This window comes from Daphnia carinata, chromosome 9 (assembly GCF_022539665.2).
Source record: "Daphnia carinata strain CSIRO-1 chromosome 9, CSIRO_AGI_Dcar_HiC_V3, whole genome shotgun sequence".
Classification (NCBI taxonomy): domain Eukaryota; kingdom Metazoa; phylum Arthropoda; class Branchiopoda; order Diplostraca; family Daphniidae; genus Daphnia; species Daphnia carinata.
This window is the reverse complement of record NC_081339.1, coordinates 2,969,515-2,987,796: the sequence shown is the minus strand read 5'-3', so window position 1 is coordinate 2,987,796 and position 18,282 is coordinate 2,969,515. Positions and strand designations below refer to the sequence as shown.

Sequence of the window (18,282 nt, the reverse complement as noted above, 5' to 3'; positions counted from 1 at the left end):
TGGTTCTTAGGGGAAGAAAAAAAAAGAGAAAACACACGCTAAAGGAAAGAAAAAAAAAAGAACCGTTCGGCCAACAATTATCTGCGGTTACGCCGTGGATCGTCTAATCACTTCCGCTTTTTCGGTCCCAATCTTTTGACCTTTTTTCCATCTAAACAACCCAAAAACACTATCTGCAATTTTTCTTTCGCTGATTTCCCTAGAGCTGCATACTTGTACGGAAAATAAGTAGTCCAGCGATGACGCGTCGTTTGTTATTGGCCAGGTTTGTTATGGCGGGCCAAGAAATCGGACCAAAACAATCTCGTGTTTTGCTTCATTGGATATCGTCATATTCTACTTCCATTTACGTCGAGTGTGGTCGAAGGCTGTGAGTATTTGTGGGTCAAAAAAAAATCTCGAGAAGTTGATGATGATAAATGCGTGGGAAATTCATTTTACCTTGCCACTGGAGAAGAAAATGGACCATAAGTTTCTCATCCAAAGCTGCATGTGTTGTACATTAGTCGTCGTCAACACCTTTTCTCTAATCAGAAGAGGGGAGGATCATCATCCAGGTGTTGATTGCCCCATCATCTGCGAGAATAAAAGAAAAAAGTTGCATTCAAATTTTGAAATAATTTTATTAGTCTTCTTGACACGGTCAAACAAATTTCCCTTTATTATCTTCTGGGCGGTAGCAGCTTTGAAAAAAAACATCTGCTTTCAATGTTAAGGAGAATGTAGAAAAGCGGACCGATATATTCCCCTCCATGACGGTCTAACTTGCGCGACTACAAACAAGAGAAAAGCACTTTGGAGTAGAACACAAGGATTTGATACGCTCGGCTGGACTATCCAGAGCTTCCATCATCATTAGCAACATGGTGCAAAAGAGTCTTTTTTTTTTTTGAGAGGGGGTATATGCAAATAGCTTTCACTCTCACCGGCTTCCTTGCATGTATGAAAAAAAAGGCTTTCTCTATGTGACTAAGATGATGATGTTCTCATAATTATTTCTCACACATTAGCATTTTTGCGGGGAGAGAGAAGACAAAAACGTGAAAGTTTTGCCGCATTGTCTTTTCTCTTGTAGCATATTTTAATTGTGAAATTTGCATATCGGTCAATCCGAAAACAGAAAAAGGGACATATGGCCTACTATGAACACTAGAAGGAATGAGGTAGACTAACATGTTTGGCTTCTTTTTTTTTCCCTCATTTTTACGGTGGAACGAAAGTGAGCTGACGCGAAAGCCGGTCGCACAAGTTGGAAAATTCTGAACTGATTAATATCAAGGGCGGATAAAAAAGAAATTCATCAACTTTCACTCAAGATCTATTTTACACTGCAACGGAATTTACGAGCAGGAAATTATAATTTAATAAACTACCATTGACCCGCATGCACTCGTTGACATTATGAGGAGAACGTGCTTCCAATGATTAGACCACCCGCAGTTAAGACATTAGATATGTGTACATTTCATTTTATCTCGTATACTTTTTGTTTCCTCCTCTATCGTCTAATGGTGTTGATTTCCCATTTTCAAAGACTGGGGATTGTTATCGGGATTGGATACATCAGCATACAGTGGGCGGTGAATGACCAGAGAGTTCAAGTGTTTTCTTATCGTGATGATAAAAAGTTTAGTTATCTCTACGTGTAGTTCGGTTCACATCAAGAGATAATTTTCAAACAAGAGATAAAAAGTTTGTGGAGAACTAAAAATTCCTTTGAGGATCAGGGTACTCGACTGGAAAGAAAAAATTCGAAGACATCTGAAATTCGAATGAATGAATTATCCCTACGCCACGCCACTTTCTCATACATCTGTATTACCAAATATATGAAATGGTAAAAGGGAAACACATTCATGCAGTGTGTTCTAAGGACTTAGATATACATAAGCCGGTTAAAGAAGAAATAAGCAGTTTTTTATGTTTTTTTCTCACTTTTTTTCTGCGTTTTAAAAAAGAGGGGAGGAGAAAAAAACATATTTATTCAACGGTCAGCAACATCTGTCGATGTTTTCCAACCCACCCCGGAGAGGGGCAATAATAACATACCGAGAAGAAAAAAAAACACTCACACGTATAGACGTATCTGAGTTAAAGTTGAATGTAGAAGATAATTGAAAGCAATAGGCAACTGAACCCAAAACATGTTGCTTCCCTTTTTTTCCCCTTTTCATGTCACCTATTGTTTGTGTGTCGCGATTGTATATCTTTTTTCTAGTTTTTACCTGAGGTCCTTTTTCAGCTTTCCTCTCGCCAATTTGTTCCAGGTGGCCAAAAGGAGGATGAAAAGAAACAGAAGAGTTGAAGATCTCCAAACTCGTTTTATGACTGCTATTCGTCAGTGTCGTGAACATCAGCTTCTTTTTTCACTATGGACACACACCGGTGAGATGATTCCATTGTGATTAGAATGGATGAACTCCGGAACGTCGAACACAAAAGAAAAATCATTTGTCCTTCACCAAAAACCACGTGCAAAATGGCCTTCACACTTCGTATTATCCACGACTCATAGATGGCTCTGGCGATTTCCGCCCCAATTTATCTCGCCGCTCGATTGTCAAGTTTCAAATAACATTTTTCCTTCTATTGCAAAATATATTTCCCTAACTAAAAATGTGAATTGACACAAAATTGGAATTTTCGAGAGTTTTATTATCACAACTCTCAAAGGGGGAAAATACACAGACACACGCACACCTCAAAGTGACTTGCGCGCAAAGAGGCTGGCTCTTGTTTGCGGGAATGGCTAGAGGAATTTTTTTTGTATCTTTTCCAAAACAAAATCGAACGAAAAAAAATTTCGGAATGATGGTAGTAGGCGTCAACGGCTAACAAACACACCAAGTCACGATAATCTACGCACAAAATTAAGGAAACAAGGAAGTTGGGAGATGTTTTTTTTTTTTTTAAACAAAAGAAAAGACTGCTTTAAAAAACTCAAAACAGCACGTGAAGCCAGATGGATTTTTTTTATAACTTCTTTTCTTCCTCCTCCTCTCCCCCCTACTCATCAGCCTCTTCACCACCTCCTTATTGCGCCAGGTGACTACAAAGTATCGGCTGTGGTGATGGTGATGAATGTGTTTAGAAGCATTTGCGGTGGACGATGGATGGTCCGGACTCATCGTACTCTTGCTTCGAGATCCACATCTGTTGGAAGGTGGACAGCGAGGCCAAGATGGAACCACCGATCCAGACGGAGTATTTGCGCTCCGGTGGGGCGATGATCTTGATCTTCATGGTAGATGGGGCCAAAGCAGTGATCTCCTTCTGCATGCGGTCAGCAATGCCGGGGTACATGGTGGTGCCTCCAGACAAGACAGTGTTGGCGTACAGATCCTTACGGATGTCGACGTCGCACTTCATGATCGAGTTGTAGGTCGTCTCGTGAAGGCCGCAAGATTCCATACCCAAGAAGCTGGGCTGGAACAGAGCCTCGGGGCAACGGAATCGCTCATTGCCGATGGTGATGACCTGACCGTCGGGAAGCTCGTACGACTTCTCCAGAGAAGTGGAGGAGGCAGCAGTGGCCATCTCCTGCTCAAAGTCCAAAGCGACGTAGCAAAGCTTCTCCTTGATGTCACGAACGATTTCACGCTCGGCTGCACAAATAAAAAAAAAAAGAATAGTAAAATACCCTTGGGAAACCTTGACGTTATTTATATTGTACCGGTGGTGGTGAAAGAGTAACCGCGCTCAGTCAAGATCTTCATCAAGTAGTCGGTCAAGTCACGACCAGCCAAATCCAAACGGAGGATGGCATGGGGCAAAGCGTAACCTTGGATTTGATTAATAGAGCATGATTTTGTGTTTGATTGCACCCTTAATTTAATGGAAAATACCTTCATAAATGGGGACAGTGTGGGAAACACCATCACCAGAGTCCAACACGATACCAGTGGTACGACCAGAAGCGTACAGGGAAAGTACGGCTTGAATGGCAACATACATAGCGGGTGTGTTGAAGGTCTCGAACATGATCTAGAACAAGAACAAGTTAAAGAACGTGAATGATCCAGCCTTTGTAAAAACAAATATCATACCTGGGTCATCTTCTCACGGTTAGCCTTGGGATTCAGAGGAGCTTCGGTTAAAAGCACGGGGTGTTCCTCGGGAGCGACACGCAACTCGTTGTAGAAAGTGTGATGCCAGATCTTCTCCATGTCATCCCAGTTGGTGACGATACCGTGTTCAATGGGGTACTTCAGAGTAAGGATACCACGTTTGGATTGAGCCTCGTCTCCAACGTACGAGTCCTTCTGTCCCATGCCGACCTAAATTTCAAGCAAAACAAGACATTAGCCTCTTTGTTCTGTATAATTCAACCCTCGACACCCATTGCAGGTGTATTGATTTCCACTATAAATTAAACAGTGTACCACAGATAGATCAATATAACTCATGTTACTCAGCAAACATGTACACTGAATAATGTGATTGGTGTTAGATCATTAGTTATTTAATTATCTTACCATAACACCCTGATGGCGAGGGCGTCCGACGATCGATGGGAAGACGGCGCGGGGAGCATCGTCGCCAGCAAAGCCAGCTTTGCACATGCCAGAGCCGTTGTCAACGACCAATGCTGCAACTTCATCGTCACACATGTTGGATCTGGGAGGTTAAGGTTAGTCTGTGAAGAAAAAGAAAAATTATAACATGTCACTTTATCACAATCTATATGTATGGATAAGTGTAAAGAACAACACATAATTTACTAAGTCTAGACAATTCAGCTATCTGTCAAAGCTGTCAACTAGCTGTCATTGAACAAGGTCTCAAACTTTACAATTGCAAAAGCATGTATGATGCCATGTAACAAGCTATCAGAAGATGACTCGTAAAGATAGGGGCGACGCCGCACCCACGTACTTAAATTTTAATCTCAGATAAGATCACCTTGGATAACGAAAGACACCGCACTATACCACAACGGTGGAAAAATAAATACTTCGAACCCAAGAATAAGCAATATACGACAATGTTATGAGAAAAAGAGAAACAATTTCAGGGAAAACCGGTTTTCGTTTCCCGTGGTAAAGGGAGAAAATGGCGATTCCCCAACGGATTTTTTCTCGAGGGGTGGGACCCCTATTGATTCGGGTATGGCTGCCTATTACTCACACAGACGCCGGTACAAAAGGCAACGAAAAAATTTGAATTTTGACGTAACAACGACAACGACACGCTTCTATCGACACGGAAAAATTAACTAGACATAATGAACACGCTTTATCGATTAAAATACCTAAGAACGAACAAATGTTTTAAGTAGTAAAAATCCGTATTTTACCGGAGAAAGCAAAGTTACACCAAAGCCGGCACCGCAAGCAATAACGTGGCGATGAGACGCTAGCCTTCCCTTTATGCCCTCCTCTTTCCCTTCCTTCTTCCTATCGTATTGAGATCGTGCAACGTTGTGACTGGGGGGACGAGCCATTTTGAATAACAAAGGCCTTCCCACTGTAACAGGTGCTGGTTCAAGCTCTCCGAATTTCGAGGTCCGTGGCGCCACCTAGCTCCGTGGAACTGATTGTACTAATTCGTTGTGTTTAAAGACAAAAAACTATCACCCTAGTCAAATGATACAAGATTGATAAAATATTGAATCTGCAACATTGATTAGTTCCATTAAAGATGCTTTCCCGGGTCTAAAAATTAGGTTTAATTCATTTGACACCAGAGGCGCTTGGGGTACTCCACATACTGGCAACTCTATTGTTGTAACTGCGTCATGACATAACGTTCTAAAGGGACCAGGCCCCATTACCAACTAACAACGAAGTGGGGTCGTTCGCTGAGCATTTCCTTATATGGGCATGAATTTTGTCTGGTTGAAAAGGCGTCGGCTTTTGGGTACTAGTTCCCTCCCACCTTGACGGAAAACCCCACCCGAGTCTCAACCGCTTTTTCCACGCTCCCTCTATCAACAAGCATACACGTGTCCTTATTGGCGCAATATATTTTGACATTTATAGATACCTTACCATATCCTGCTCCACATTTCCTATCGCTGATGAGATTGAACAACAAAAAATTTCGTTTCTGGTAAGATTAGGCTGTTTACATCATATTGTGTAACTGAAATTAAATGGAGTTTGGTTCTCAATTTAATTTAGGTAACGGTTTGAAGTCAGACGACTTGGGACGCCTTACAGATGACAGCTGGCTTAAGCTTAACGGAATAAACAATTACGCAGAACACGTTATGCGTCCTGAAGGGCTGCGAAAAGGGACATGCGAAACTAGCAGCGAAAGAATTCAGTTCATGTCGACACAAATCATGTAGCTGACACAGTTATCTCCCGAGATTTCCCCAACTCTATTTCTTAAGTTTTCTCAAGCATTCCGGTTCCAAACAATTAGTTTTGGTAGTCCAGACCAAAGTCCAATTGTACCGTTTCGTAAATAAATTAGTACAGCAAACCGCCTTCAGATAAGCAATTCAACGCATCTTCATTCAACCGGCTCAAGCTATTGTGTAATAAGATCCCGCCGTGACTTGACAGAAAAGAATATCGCATGGTTTCCAAACAAGTAGATCTATTTATGCATAGATGGCCCTATGGTCGTGGAACTAGCAGACGAAAATACTTTTCGGCTGTGGGCCGTCAAGCACGTGAAAAAATAGAAATTTTGCCGGTATTTCTATATTCCATTAATTTCCCCATAAAATTAACTGTGCCAAATCCTAAAATGTCGTACTGTAGAGAAGAAGGTAGGTTTTTTTTTATTTTTCCGAACATGTGATGGTATATTTACTATGAGAAATTTTTCGACCAAATTTCGCAACGTTTGACCAGTTCATTGTTCTATCCACATCGTACATTTTCTGGCAGACTTCAAAGAAGGAATGGAAATGTAGCTAATCTTGGTTCAAATTTTCGTATGGGCAATTTGGTAGTCAGTAGATTAAGGTTGCTTTTATTGTACGTTCTATGAGACCCCCACCATTATTGTTTAGTTGTGTAATAGTTATTTATCCCACCTATTCTAAACTTTAATGCCTCACTGTAGATCTAAAAAATATTGGGTCTTGCCGTGATCTTCATACTCACTTTTTTTTTCAAATGCATGGTAGTTTGCTGGTCATCCTTCCGTTATACACCACTACAAAATAGTGAAACAGAAAGTAGATCAAATGTAAGTTTTACTTAGGTGGTATAAGTTTTTAGAGGAACATCAGCTCAAAACAAATAACTACTAATAAAATTTGATCAAATTCTGTCCCTGTAATCAAACACATCAAGGTCCCACTCATAATTATCTTGGTATCTGTTTTACTGTCTAGGAAAAGACAAAATTATCTTTTTGACGCCAGAAGACTTGAAACAACCAAGCACCATCACATTTCCTGATGAAGAGGAACCACCTGGTCTCATCCTGCCAAATGGTGACATAAATTGGAACTGCCCTTGTTTAGGAGGAATGGCTACTGGTCCATGTGGAGTTGAATTCAGAGAAGCATTTACTTGCTTCCATTACAGGTAACCCAACGAATTTTGTTGTTAATACATTAGCAACGCACGTACAAAAGTAATTTTCTTCCTATTTGTGTCATAGCCCTACTGAACCGAAAGGCAGCGATTGCTTTGATTCATTTAAAGCCATGCAAGACTGTATGTCAAAATATCCAACGTTATATGGAAATGACGAAAAACCGGAAGAAGAAGACGAGGAAGAAGCAACGAAAAATGATAGTGAGGAGTCAGCAGCTAAAGATTCAAATTCCGAAGTCAAATCGAAAACATGATGCTAATACGTACCTAGTACCACAAATTGTATCTTAATTTGCTGCGTCACATTTAATAGCATTGCATAAATAGTAATTTCTTATTTAGTTTACGAGTCCATTTTTAATAGGAGAATATCTACCAAACGAACACGGATAGAATGCAAGCTCTTAGGCTTAACTTGAATTTTTATATTTTTAACAAGCCAACTTGATACTTGGATCAAAAAATCGTGCGGTGCAAAACACAAGTTGCGAATCAGTAATGGCGTGAAGAAGCAGCAAAAACTGCTGATCAAGTAGCAGAAGGAAATCCAGTTTCCGAAAATTTCTTGTTCATTTAGAATGGATAAGAATGCTATCGCTTTAAACAGCGCGAATGATACAGCAAGCCAAACGACGGCCAGTGTTACCATTGGCTAGGCTCTCTGTATCAGCACGATTCAATCCCAGATCATCCTCTTTCTCCTTAATCTAAACGCACAGGGTAATTTCATTTAAACAATTTTTAAACAGCTTAACTTCTAGGTTTTAACTTACCACAAGAGTTCGATGTAGGATTGAATTTGGTCCGGTAAGTGACGCTACAGAATCAGTAAACGATACGTTAATACCTTGGTTTTCAATAGCTTCGACGTTGCCAAAATCTCCAACGTGCCTAAAGCAAACTCAATTCAACATCATTCCGCTTCAGTAGTTGTTTGTCGATGTACCTGGTTCGTGACTTGGGTCCACCGTGAACCGAATTTGTCGGATTAAAATGTCCCCCCGCTTGGTTGCAATTACCATCATCATCTGGAACAAGCTCGTGCACGTGCAGTCCGTGCAAACTTTTCCCATTCGTACGCAAACCTCTGAGGTTAACGTGAACATTTAAAGGACCTCCCGTCGTCTGCGTGAACGCGACTTTGCCAACGATGCTGTGTTTAGCTCTTTGAAGGGCACGATTGGGTTTCATTTCGCAAACGGCTTGATAGGTTTTGGATCCTCTGGGTGGCTTGGGTGTCGTCGTGGGCTTAGGTCGATCTGCAGCTGGGCCGTGCCCGTCATCTTCTTCAAGATGTTTCAGTAAATTCTCATTGTGATGTGCAGCGTGACCGTCGTGACTGCGCAGCATGAAATGAACATCGATTTCGTGTTCGATCTCCTTATTCATCTAGATCGACATAGGTTGATGAGCAAGAACAAGTACACTTTAAACGTGTCAAACAACAACCTTGCCGTGATGAACACCGTTATGTTCACCGTGTCCGTGGTCGAGCTCCAAATGTTTCAACAAATTCTCTTCGTGATGGGCTCTGTGTTCTTCCTCCGTCTCGAAACTAGCATTGGCGTGATGAAATTCGTGTTCATGTCGTAGAACTTCCTATTTGTCCGTTAAAAAGAATTTCAGTTAAAGTTTCCCACATTTAAATTAATCGGGAAACCTTTTCTTCGGGAGTGTGTGGTTTATGGGGTTCGATACCGGCTGGACCAGCAATCGTCCGCCCGTGGACTTGTTCGAGATGCTAATCATTGGGTAAATAGAAGATTTTCAAAGATTAATATCGTGATAATTAAAAGCTACAAATTATAGGACGGAGCAGCGGGAAAACCTTGAGATGGCGTTCAGAATGGTGAATATCGTGTCCATTATCCTCGTGACCCAGATGATGTACCTTTAAAACAATCATTTGTGCTAATTTTTCTTTTCTTTTAGAAGGAAACCAGACGGAACAAAAGGCCCATTGTTTGGAGTTGTTACCTGATGTTCGTGATTTTCGATAGCCGCGTGAATATCGAAACTCTCGCGGACTTCAGCTTCCAGTTCCCTGAGGGCCTTCCACAGCTTCGAAACATTATCCCGCAGATCGGCGAGGTCACTCGTCTCTGAAACTGATGTTTTGGTGAGTCGCAATGCAACATTTTGTTTAGTTGTTTGAAGGTGTCTGGTAGGGTCTTTTTCCCCTGTCCAAAACAAAAATACCTGGAACAGCACGGCTCCATTGGATGAGAAGCAAAACTGTGCAGAAGCGTAGTGCCATCGACATGTTGTTTCCCGAATTCGTTGTTTAGAATTCCAATAGAGACAGACGGGAGCGTTGCGACGTTCTGTATATAACTTTAAGGGAAGCTGCGATGAAAGACACTGCTAATAAAATGTCAGGCACCAGTTGGTTTGGCTTTGCCCCCATATTCAGAGATGATGTGAGAGGCTCACGAGAGGATGAGGGGCGTTTAAATATCTCTTTAACATCAATGTATAGACTTGAGTTGTACTCTCTACAGGTCGGCTAAATTTGAATCTAGCATATAACTCCAGGAAGCTGGCATCCGCTCAAAATCATTGTATACACACACATAACTCTCTGGTTTGTTTATTAACGTTGCTGCCCCCCCCCCCCCCTTTTTCTTCTTGCTAGCTTTTTCATTTTGTTATTTTCTAATATGGAAAATTGGAACTATCAAATCGAAACAGTGCAGCGGCAAAAATGTCTTATCGCTATGAAACACATCGTCCTTTCTTTATTTGAACGGGGTCTTGTACACCGGATGGAACACCAACCGTCGAATGCAGAGTGTGTTAGCATTTGAGCAAGTTTAAACTCTAAATTTATACTTTTATTTCTATTCCCCCTTTTTTTTTAGTGTTATCAGCGTTGGACAAGCGCCAGCTCCTCGAACTCCTTGATGTCTCGTCGTATGTTTTACAAGAACGAGGAAATGTTTCAGCAACCAAACGAAAAGTAAATAGTTAACACTTGATATTCTTTTGCATCCAATAAGACGTTGAAATGATTTCCAATTCTACTGCGCAATGAAGACGGGCAGTCAAGGTGCAAAACTCATTGGCCAAGGTCAAGAAACCTGAGGTCACTAGAAGGTCACATTCCCGTTGCTCCGCGTTTCATGTTGTCAAGCTGCTAAAGGTAAAATAATTTACGACTATCTTTCCCCTCCAAAACAAGAGGAAAAAAAGAATTTAACAAAACAAAGTTATAAATCCATACGATTCTTCTGTTGTAGATGCGCACTGTGTGTGTGTGCTGAAGGACATGATAGAGATGGTAGGAGGGGTTCGACCTCCACAGAAGATGGCTCCAACGAGAGGCTGGGTCGAGCGCACAGGTAAGGTAATGTCAGCGTCGTCTTTCGTTTTTGGCACAACCGAGTTTTGTTTTTTCTTTGGACCAAGTTAGACGCACCTTTGGGGCCTCCCTGAGTTATACCACCTGCTGTTCATCTCGTTGTATCCGGAAGTGCAAACAATTGTTTCCCCCTGTACAATCCGATCTTGTACCTCCGTAAGAGAAATATGAAGATATCAGCCAGAGTGCGAGGCGAATGGCTTCAAGTCCCTTGCAAAGACGGTGAGTTTTCCCTTTGAATATTTCCATGAATTTCTATCTTCGTTTACATTAGATTCTAAGGAAATCGTCTTAGCGCGATTGGTATTTTAGAAAAATTAAATTTGATACGTTACATCAACACAATTCTGCAACCTTGATGTAGAAGAGGCAGCATTCTGTCTGCCTTGTGAACTTTCCTTACGTAGAAAGAACCCCTCGAGGAGGAAGCAGACGATAAACGAAGTCGTAAACCTTCTTTCCTTTTGCCCAACACAATATCGATACACACACGAAAAAGATACCCAAGGACGCCTTAAAGAAAACATCTGATTTAAAAAAAAAATTATTTTACAGGTAATGTGACCGTAGGATGGCTGGCTGAAGAGGCGGTACGTCGTTACGTGCGGTTGCATCCGGTCAGTGGGAACGTTCTTTTAGCGACCAACAACAACAAGCCGCGGATGGTCGAGGTGCGCAAAACTGGCGGATGTGTTCTACTCGATCCGGAAGACAACGTCGTTGATGTTCTTGACGACAATGATTTCGTTAACGTCAGGATGGAGAACGATGTACCAGAGGCTGTTGGACCTAGCACGATCGGCCCGACATCCAACAGCCATTTCGATTACACGCTGTCCGATTCGTTTATCCTCTCCAGCAAATTAGGCGCCGTGGCCAACGACCAATTGACGCCACCCGCGGATTCCGACGTCGTTCTCGACGGTTATCATCTGACCATCAAACAGTTGGTGTTGCTGAGCAAAGGGAACACTAAAATCCGTTTGAGGAAAATCGCCGAAGATCGCGTGACAGCCGGTCGCCAGCTCGTCGAAGCCATTTTGAAAGAAAATAAGGTTAAAAGAACTATTAATTTAAAAATTATGGAGAAAAGATGGGTGTGGTTGGATAGAGGCTGTTTTCCATCAGCATTTTTTGAAATAAAGCCCAAATCATTTTTGGGCTGCTGTTAAAAATAGAACGTTGTGTATCTAAAATAGCCGGTAGAGTCCGATTTAGCATCTGCTTTAGCCCAGTTCGGCCTGTTGCCAACTCTTCTATTAATTTATTGGCGAAAAAAAAAGATGTATATTTTTAGTGCAAACCAGAGCTTTTTAGCCATTGTGATCTGATTGTGCATTTTTTTTTTGGCTATTTGTGGTCGTCAGGTGGCGTACGGAATAACAACGGGATTTGGCAAGGTAAAGAAATTGCAACTCATCCAAATGAATGTGGGACTTAACGTCATTTCAGTTTGCAAGGACGGTCATTTCTGCCGACAAGTTGGAGGAATTGCAGGAGAATTTGATCCGTTCCCATTCGGCCGGAGTGGGGCAACCGCTGACGCTGGAACGCGTCCGCATGCTGATGGCCCTGCGTATCAACACGCTAGCTAAAGGCTATTCTGGCGTCTCTCTCAAGACTTTAAACCAAGTGATCAGCGCGTTCAACAGCTCCTGCCTGCCTTGGGTGCCCGAACAGGGAACGGTCGGTGCCAGTGGAGATTTGGCCCCATTGTCCCACCTCGCCCTGGGCATGATAGGCGAAGGCAAGGTAGGACACATTCTCCAGTACCATTCTTGGAAATATGCAAATCTGTTCTTTTTTTCCCATATGCTATTACGCAAGTCTGCGACTTATGAGACAGCTGGCCTACTTTGGCCGCTTAACGACATGGAAATGAGTCGTTTGCGCATTTCAATTGCGTTCCATGCCCTAAATCTCTCGTAGTATTTTTGAAAAAAGCTTCAATTTAAACTGTCTCATGGTAGAAATTAATGGAAAAGGTATCACGTACGGAATTTCACCTGACATCTAAAGAATGTTATCTTGACGATTCCATGAATCCGTCACCAATATAGAGTTGTTCTATGTCTCTATGCGCGCGTGTGTGTGTGTGTATAACTGAAACATAAACAAACAGATGTGGAGTCATCGGACCGGCTGGACCGACGCCAGACACTGTTTGGAAAGCAACGGACTGCAGCCGATTAAACTCGGAGCCAAGGAAGGTAATAATACTAATAATACTATAAAAACTCGATCATGTCGGAGAGAAGCAAATCCGTCACATTTGCGTAACACCGCAAAAAAAAAAAAAAAAAAGAAACTCCATAAAATTCCAGATGATTCTTGATGTGGTCGTTGTAAAATAATTAGATTTAAATTAGCCTTGATTATCAATTTTTTTTATCAATTTTTTTTTGGAACAAGGATTGGCTCTTATCAACGGGACGCAGTTGATCACGGCACTTGGCGCTGAAGCGGTCGACAGATGCGAACTGATTGCCAAGCAAGCTGATGTTGTGGCTGCCCTTTCCCTGGAGGTCCTCAAAGGAACTTCTAGGGCGTTCGACAGTGACGTCCACCAGCTGCGGCCGCACCCGGGACAGATCAACGTCGCCCGCCGTCTACGATCCCTACTCCACTCGGAGGCTTATCCTTCGGCCATCGCTGAAAGTCATCGCTTTTGCGATCGAGTTCAAGATGCCTACACTCTCCGATGTTGCCCTCAAGTTGGTCCCCATTAGCTATTTGTTCATTTAGATTTTTATTTTTGAAACATTTTATTTAAAATATTAAGGTACACGGAATCGTTCACGACACCATCGATTTCGTTCACAAAATTATCAAGACGGAGATGAATAGCGCAACTGATAATCCCATTGTTTTACCAGAACGCGGAGAGGTTAGCTAATCTTTTCATTCAAAATTCGTTAATGCCCTAATAATTTGACGTACTTTTAAAATGAATAGATCATCTCAGCTGGAAATTTTCACGGAGAATACCCCGCCAAAGCGTTGGATTACCTGGCTATTGGTATGTTTAAAAACGAAGAGCTGATCCGCGCTCTATCAACGGAACTAAACATCATCAATTATTGGTGAACATGCAATCCACTTTCAGGTGTTCACGAATTGGCGTCGATGAGCGAACGCCGCATTGAGCGGTTGGTGAATCCGGTGTTGAGCGAATTGCCGGCATTCCTAGTGCGCGAAGGCGGTCTCAATTCCGGTTTCATGATCGCCCATTGCACAGCGGCCGCTCTGGTCTCCGAGAACAAGGTCCTCTGTCATCCGAGCAGCATCGACTCGCTATCGACGAGCGCCGGAACCGAAGATCACGTCTCGATGGGCGGATACTCGGCTCGCAAAGCGTTACAGGTGGTCGCTAACGTGGAACACGTCATCGCTATTGAACTGCTCGCCGCTTGCCAAGCCATCGAATTCCTGCGGCCATTGAAAACGACCGTCCCTCTGGAGGAAGTCTATCGCACCGTCAGAGCCGTCGCCCGTCCCTGGGATAAAGATCGTTACATGGCCCCAGATATCGAAGCTGTTACCGCCCTTCTCAAGGAAGGACAAATATGGAATTGCGTCAAAGGTAAATCACTCAAACATTTGCGTTGAAGGGTCATTGCCAACTAAACAAGCAATCGATTATCTAAAACGAGCTGTCCCGTTTCGGACATTAAACACGCATTTAACGTTTCACAGTCCATAAAAGCCGGTCAGAGTAAAACAAGACATTGTGAATGTTTCGTTCTCACAGGCTATGTCGATGCTGTCAAAGATTATCTCGATTTGGAATCGAGGGCTCCATCGCCCACATCCGTTTCGCTGCCGCATTCTGTTGCTCCTTCGTATCTGGTTCACGACGATGACGATGAAAAGAATCCGCCCACTAAAAAACATTGCGCCGAGCACAATGAATGAAATCGACGTCAAACACATCATATTTTTTATTATTTTTATTTGACGACAACATGACGCAAAAAGAAATCGCTTTTCATTTGAAAATTTTCAGCTGCGGTGGTGGATGTTTTACGACCGTCTTTTTTGACATTCCATTTTTTTTTCCAGTGATGACGTCTTCAGTCCGTTGATAGCTGTCGCCAACTGGGCACCGTCCTATATCGGTAGTTCCAAAATTTGAAAGAAAAAAAAAAGTAAATCTGGATGATTGTGTAGTCGTTTATATTTTACGACATTGGCCCACGTAATGATTCACTCTTAAGGATTGCCGTTACGCTACACACTTTTGAACATGTCTATTTTGGACCATATGGTCGCATCCAATTGGACAGCCCCATTTTCAAAATAAAAAGAATCGGTAAGGGCGCCCTGTTGCAATATTCTTTTCTCTTTAATGATGCACGCGCTCGCAGATGAAACTCATTTGGTCACGTGACACATATAAGGAAGTGGGTTATATTAGAAGGAAAGATGAAATCCCGGCCAATAAAAAAAATATATAACAAGCGAAATGCGTTTCATTTCCAACCATTTAAAAAGCGGAAATGTTTGTTTTATAGAGTTGTCCTCCCTATTAAATGAGTGTTACACCTGGTTTGCGTGAGAAATAAGTGGAACCCATTGGATCAAACAATTGCCGATTGTCTTTCGTTAACCAAAAAATGGCACCGCATGCGTTAAAAGAAAGAGAACAATGACAACTCACTTGGACTGAACGTTGAGGATGTAAGAGTCGGTGGGTCGTCCTGATGACTGGCCATCAGTGGCAGGTAGAAGCCGAGCCATAAATGCGGATGTGGGTCGTAGGAGACGCTGCGGATCGCGTGGAACGGAGACAGCCCTCCTGAGTGGAGCCACTTTAGGCTGTTGTTGTTGGCGAGCCAACAGCTGGCGACGTCGATGTTCCAGCCATTCCCGGTCGCGTTGCTGCCTTTGCTCGGTCATCAGCTGACCGTCGCTGGACAGTGATTTCTGCTTCCGCACAAGCCGAGCCAAGTAATCATCAGCCGTTTCGCTCGCCATTTTGGCCGCTTCTTGCTCCATCCGCCACAAATAGGCCACTAACTTCTGATACTGATGATCCATCCGGCGCTTCTGCTCCGCTTCCGCTTTTTTACGCTCTTCATCCATCGTTTCCTCTGACGGATCTTCTGCAGCTTTTCTCGCCTTCGTCTCCTACAGATATATCATTTAATAAATCAGTCAATGACCCTCATGCTGATTGGAATTACCTTCCAGCGATCGAGTCGCTCACGAACCGATTCACGCTGACGACGCCATTCGTCCACCCAAGCGTCGCTTTCATGCTGTTGCGACGCTATTCGCTTCCGCTCTTCTTCCTCCATTTTCCTCTTTTCGCGCTTCCAGTTGTCCAGTTCCTGTCGCTGTTCACGACGTAATCTCTGCAAGTTCTGATACCATTTCTCATGGGCTTCCACCTGAGCTGGATTCTTACCTGCGAATTTTATTATATTTTTTGAATAAGAACAAAAAAAAAAGTGGGACTGATTTTCACACGCCATGTGTTGCTGACCGTAAATCGCGTTGATTAGTTTGGCCGTGAGTAACGGTACTGTAGCAAAGGTATCGTTCGCATGGAATCTTTTGGTCATTTCCCGTTGTCTTGTTCAATTTTCCTTTTCAATTTCTTGCGAATAAAATCCGCCAAACGGATTTTTTCTAAGCACAGCGTGGGACGCTTTTACTATCACAAACTGTTATCGTATTGTAGTCGTTTACTGATTGTGACTGTCAAATCAAGAAAAAAAAAATAAAAATTCCCGCGTGATCGTTTCCGACGTCGGTTCGCCTTTTATTATTGTCGCTTTCAGTGCGACACGTAAAAAATGGCAGCTGCTGGATGCCATCCATCGTGGCGGTCGAACATCGTGAGAAAATCCGAGAAAATCCCGTTCATGTTTCTCCCCCCAGTATCAAGATTTTTATAAAAAAAAATATGTGCGTGAAAATTCACCTGGCACCGTATCGCAGACGGCCGAGACGAAGGTCTGCCGATTGTTTCTAAATCTGGAGCGCCACTGTAGGAAAAGGCCGTGATCTCTCGGGTCCCATCCGCCCGTTTCTCCGCCGTTGGACACGAGGAAATGCCGGAGCGCTTCGGCCGCCGGGGCTGCTGTTCCATTGGTCACCGCCTGGAACATTAAGAGACGTTAATCACGTTCAGGCCCCGTTGTCTACGTACTTTGTGGTGTTCTGTTGGTACACAAAGTTGTATATACACAAGGATGGATGACGATGATTTATTGGCTGGTTCCAGCATGTCAGCTGTCCAGCATCGTTTCCTTGGTATTGTAATAGACCTCCAGTTCTGATTGTTTCGTACCTCCCCAACCGCAGATTTTTGACACGAGTACAACAACTCGAAAGTCATTTTTTTAAAACTGTTTGACTATCTTAAAGACAGTGGAATTCAAAAATATGAGTTGAATGAAATGGGACATAAATTGTTATTCATGTGAGAGGTCCGTTAAAGGCTGTCAGTTTTAATTTTCTTTTTCAAATCGTTAACGTTTGATAGCTCAATTATTTTATAAAAGAAAAATACCCGTTGATGTGGAAGATCATCTCAAACGATTCAGGTTTATCTATTTCGTGGTGGCATATAAAACGATAGCCTAACGAAGGAACTATTTAATATCGATAAACCCCAAAATAAGAACAGCAATGTTCACATTTCAATCAAAACGACCGTATTAAATAGCCGATACATATTATAGCGTCCCCGTTGCAAATGAGACGTACTTACATTTAACTATCTCATCTTGTCATACAGGTGACCAGGTACTGATATCACCTTAACGAGTATAAACGATAATGGGGAAGCAAACTCGTTTTGGAACTATACCTCGTCGATTGAGCGGACGGGCAATTTGGCAATGAGGTCACGAATCTGCTGTCTTAGGAGGCCTTCTTGTTGGTGTAATCCTTCCAGCAGCTGTTGTAGATGCTCTTCTGTTTGGTCGTTAACCAATGTCGGTCGACTACGGCTGATATCAACAGCCGCGACGTGGATGCCACACATTTCTTCCAGCGATTCGTACACAACGTTCAATTGGCGTCCAATCGACCAGCCTTCGTACCGTAGGTCTTCCATTCTAGGCTGGCAATGTGATTGGCGAGTAGGGAAATTTATATTTAAATAAAAACCAGTTAAACCAAAATGCAGCGGTGGTAATGATTTTATTTATCCGACTGGAACACTACCACTAGTTATGTGTCCCTTGTTTTTCGTCCTCATTCCGACTGTCCACGCCCAGCCACCTGGCGCATCGGCCAGTTTTAGGCTACTGAAACGCGTCGCCGAATTTTGTTATTGTTGGGTCGATGGTGTAGCTATGGTAACGGTGTTTGCTGAGAACCAACAACCAAAGAAAAAAAACGGTCTCGTGTCCAAACACATATCACACAACCACACCGACGAAACCCACATGTCCTGTTGTCTAA

At 42.7% G+C, this 18,282-nt stretch overlaps 5 protein-coding genes and 1 long non-coding RNA gene across 6 annotated transcripts; 2 read left to right on the top strand and 4 right to left on the bottom strand.

Annotated features, from left to right (window-relative positions):
• Positions 1 to 252: 252 nt before the first annotated feature.
• On the bottom strand, positions 253 to 2,517 carry LOC132088269 (uncharacterized). Its single transcript, XR_009421691.1, has 3 exons — positions 2,226 to 2,517; positions 442 to 576; positions 253 to 368 (listed from the first exon to the last, which is right to left on the bottom strand). It is a non-coding gene; the product is annotated as an uncharacterized LOC132088269 (long non-coding RNA).
• A 117-nt stretch (positions 2,518 to 2,634) lies between these two features.
• On the bottom strand, positions 2,635 to 5,449 carry LOC130689051 (actin, clone 403). Its single transcript, XM_057512073.2, has 6 exons — positions 5,297 to 5,449; positions 4,476 to 4,636; positions 4,047 to 4,277; positions 3,846 to 3,984; positions 3,674 to 3,781; positions 2,635 to 3,605 (listed from the first exon to the last, which is right to left on the bottom strand). Exons 2-6 carry the CDS (start codon positions 4,608 to 4,610, stop codon positions 3,088 to 3,090), a joined length of 1,131 nt encoding a protein of 376 aa, XP_057368056.1. The 5' UTR covers positions 4,611 to 4,636; positions 5,297 to 5,449; the 3' UTR covers positions 2,635 to 3,087.
• Positions 5,450 to 6,594: 1,145 nt separating this feature from the next.
• Positions 6,595 to 7,839, top strand: LOC130689060 (mitochondrial intermembrane space import and assembly protein 40-A-like). Its single transcript, XM_057512082.2, has 3 exons — positions 6,595 to 6,721; positions 7,295 to 7,490; positions 7,567 to 7,839. The coding sequence occupies exons 1-3, from the start codon at positions 6,700 to 6,702 to the stop codon at positions 7,754 to 7,756; spliced, it is 408 nt and encodes a 135-aa protein (XP_057368065.1). The 5' UTR covers positions 6,595 to 6,699; the 3' UTR covers positions 7,757 to 7,839.
• Positions 7,840 to 7,912: 73 nt separating this feature from the next.
• Positions 7,913 to 9,862, bottom strand: LOC130689049 (uncharacterized). The gene is made up of 8 exons (XM_057512070.1): positions 9,702 to 9,862; positions 9,480 to 9,610; positions 9,331 to 9,393; positions 9,163 to 9,243; positions 8,952 to 9,101; positions 8,449 to 8,891; positions 8,276 to 8,393; positions 7,913 to 8,209 (listed from the first exon to the last, which is right to left on the bottom strand). Exons 1-8 carry the CDS (start codon positions 9,763 to 9,765, stop codon positions 8,102 to 8,104), a joined length of 1,158 nt encoding a protein of 385 aa, XP_057368053.1. The 5' UTR covers positions 9,766 to 9,862; the 3' UTR covers positions 7,913 to 8,101.
• A 1,038-nt stretch (positions 9,863 to 10,900) lies between these two features.
• On the top strand, positions 10,901 to 15,184 carry LOC130689037 (histidine ammonia-lyase-like). The gene is made up of 10 exons (XM_057512054.2): positions 10,901 to 11,085; positions 11,419 to 11,918; positions 12,231 to 12,263; positions 12,316 to 12,615; positions 12,986 to 13,073; positions 13,276 to 13,577; positions 13,646 to 13,750; positions 13,819 to 13,882; positions 13,970 to 14,446; positions 14,615 to 15,184. Exons 1-10 carry the CDS (start codon positions 11,031 to 11,033, stop codon positions 14,776 to 14,778), a joined length of 2,088 nt encoding a protein of 695 aa, XP_057368037.1. The 5' UTR covers positions 10,901 to 11,030; the 3' UTR covers positions 14,779 to 15,184.
• Positions 14,799 to 18,081, bottom strand: LOC130689050 (coiled-coil domain-containing protein 112-like). The gene is made up of 5 exons (XM_057512071.2): positions 17,684 to 18,081; positions 16,793 to 16,970; positions 16,050 to 16,273; positions 15,524 to 15,993; positions 14,799 to 14,973 (listed from the first exon to the last, which is right to left on the bottom strand). The coding sequence occupies exons 1-5, from the start codon at positions 17,930 to 17,932 to the stop codon at positions 14,937 to 14,939; spliced, it is 1,158 nt and encodes a 385-aa protein (XP_057368054.1). The 5' UTR covers positions 17,933 to 18,081; the 3' UTR covers positions 14,799 to 14,936.
• Positions 18,082 to 18,282: the final 201 nt, after the last annotated feature.

Excerpts from the sequence above, each read along its gene's own strand:
- LOC130689051 (XM_057512073.2), bottom strand. The coding sequence starts at position 4,610 with ATGTGTGACGATGAAGTTGCAGCATTGGTCGTTGACAACGGCTCTGGC. Across the intron at positions 4,278-4,475 it reads CTCGCCATCAGGGTGTTATG|GTCGGCATGGGACAGAAGGA; the intron begins GTAAGATAATTA and ends CTTGAAATTTAG. Across the intron at positions 3,782-3,845 it reads CACTGTCCCCATTTATGAAG|GTTACGCTTTGCCCCATGCC; the intron begins GTATTTTCCATT and ends ATCAAATCCAAG.
- LOC130689060 (XM_057512082.2), top strand. The coding sequence starts at position 6,700 with ATGTCGTACTGTAGAGAAGAAG. Across the intron at positions 6,722-7,294 it reads GTCGTACTGTAGAGAAGAAG|GAAAAGACAAAATTATCTTT; the intron begins GTAGGTTTTTTT and ends TTTACTGTCTAG. Across the intron at positions 7,491-7,566 it reads TTTACTTGCTTCCATTACAG|CCCTACTGAACCGAAAGGCA; the intron begins GTAACCCAACGA and ends TTTGTGTCATAG.
- LOC130689049 (XM_057512070.1), bottom strand. The coding sequence starts at position 9,765 with ATGTCGATGGCACTACGCTTCTGCACAGTTTTGCTTCTCATCCAATGG. Across the intron at positions 9,611-9,701 it reads ATGGAGCCGTGCTGTTCCAG|TTTCAGAGACGAGTGACCTC; the intron begins GTATTTTTGTTT and ends CCAAAACATCAG. Across the intron at positions 8,210-8,275 it reads TCCTACATCGAACTCTTGTG|ATTAAGGAGAAAGAGGATGA; the intron begins GTAAGTTAAAAC and ends CTGTGCGTTTAG.
- LOC130689037 (XM_057512054.2), top strand. The coding sequence starts at position 11,031 with ATGAAGATATCAGCCAGAGTGCGAGGCGAATGGCTTCAAGTCCCTTGC. Across the intron at positions 11,919-12,230 it reads CCATTTTGAAAGAAAATAAG|GTGGCGTACGGAATAACAAC; the intron begins GTTAAAAGAACT and ends TGTGGTCGTCAG. Across the intron at positions 13,751-13,818 it reads TTTTACCAGAACGCGGAGAG|ATCATCTCAGCTGGAAATTT; the intron begins GTTAGCTAATCT and ends TAAAATGAATAG.
- LOC130689050 (XM_057512071.2), bottom strand. The coding sequence starts at position 17,932 with ATGGAAGACCTACGGTACGAAGGCTGGTCGATTGGACGCCAATTGAAC. Across the intron at positions 16,274-16,792 it reads CGTCTGCGATACGGTGCCAG|GTAAGAATCCAGCTCAGGTG; the intron begins GTGAATTTTCAC and ends TAAAATTCGCAG. Across the intron at positions 14,974-15,523 it reads ATCCTCAACGTTCAGTCCAA|GACGGTGCCCAGTTGGCGAC; the intron begins GTGAGTTGTCAT and ends CTACCGATATAG.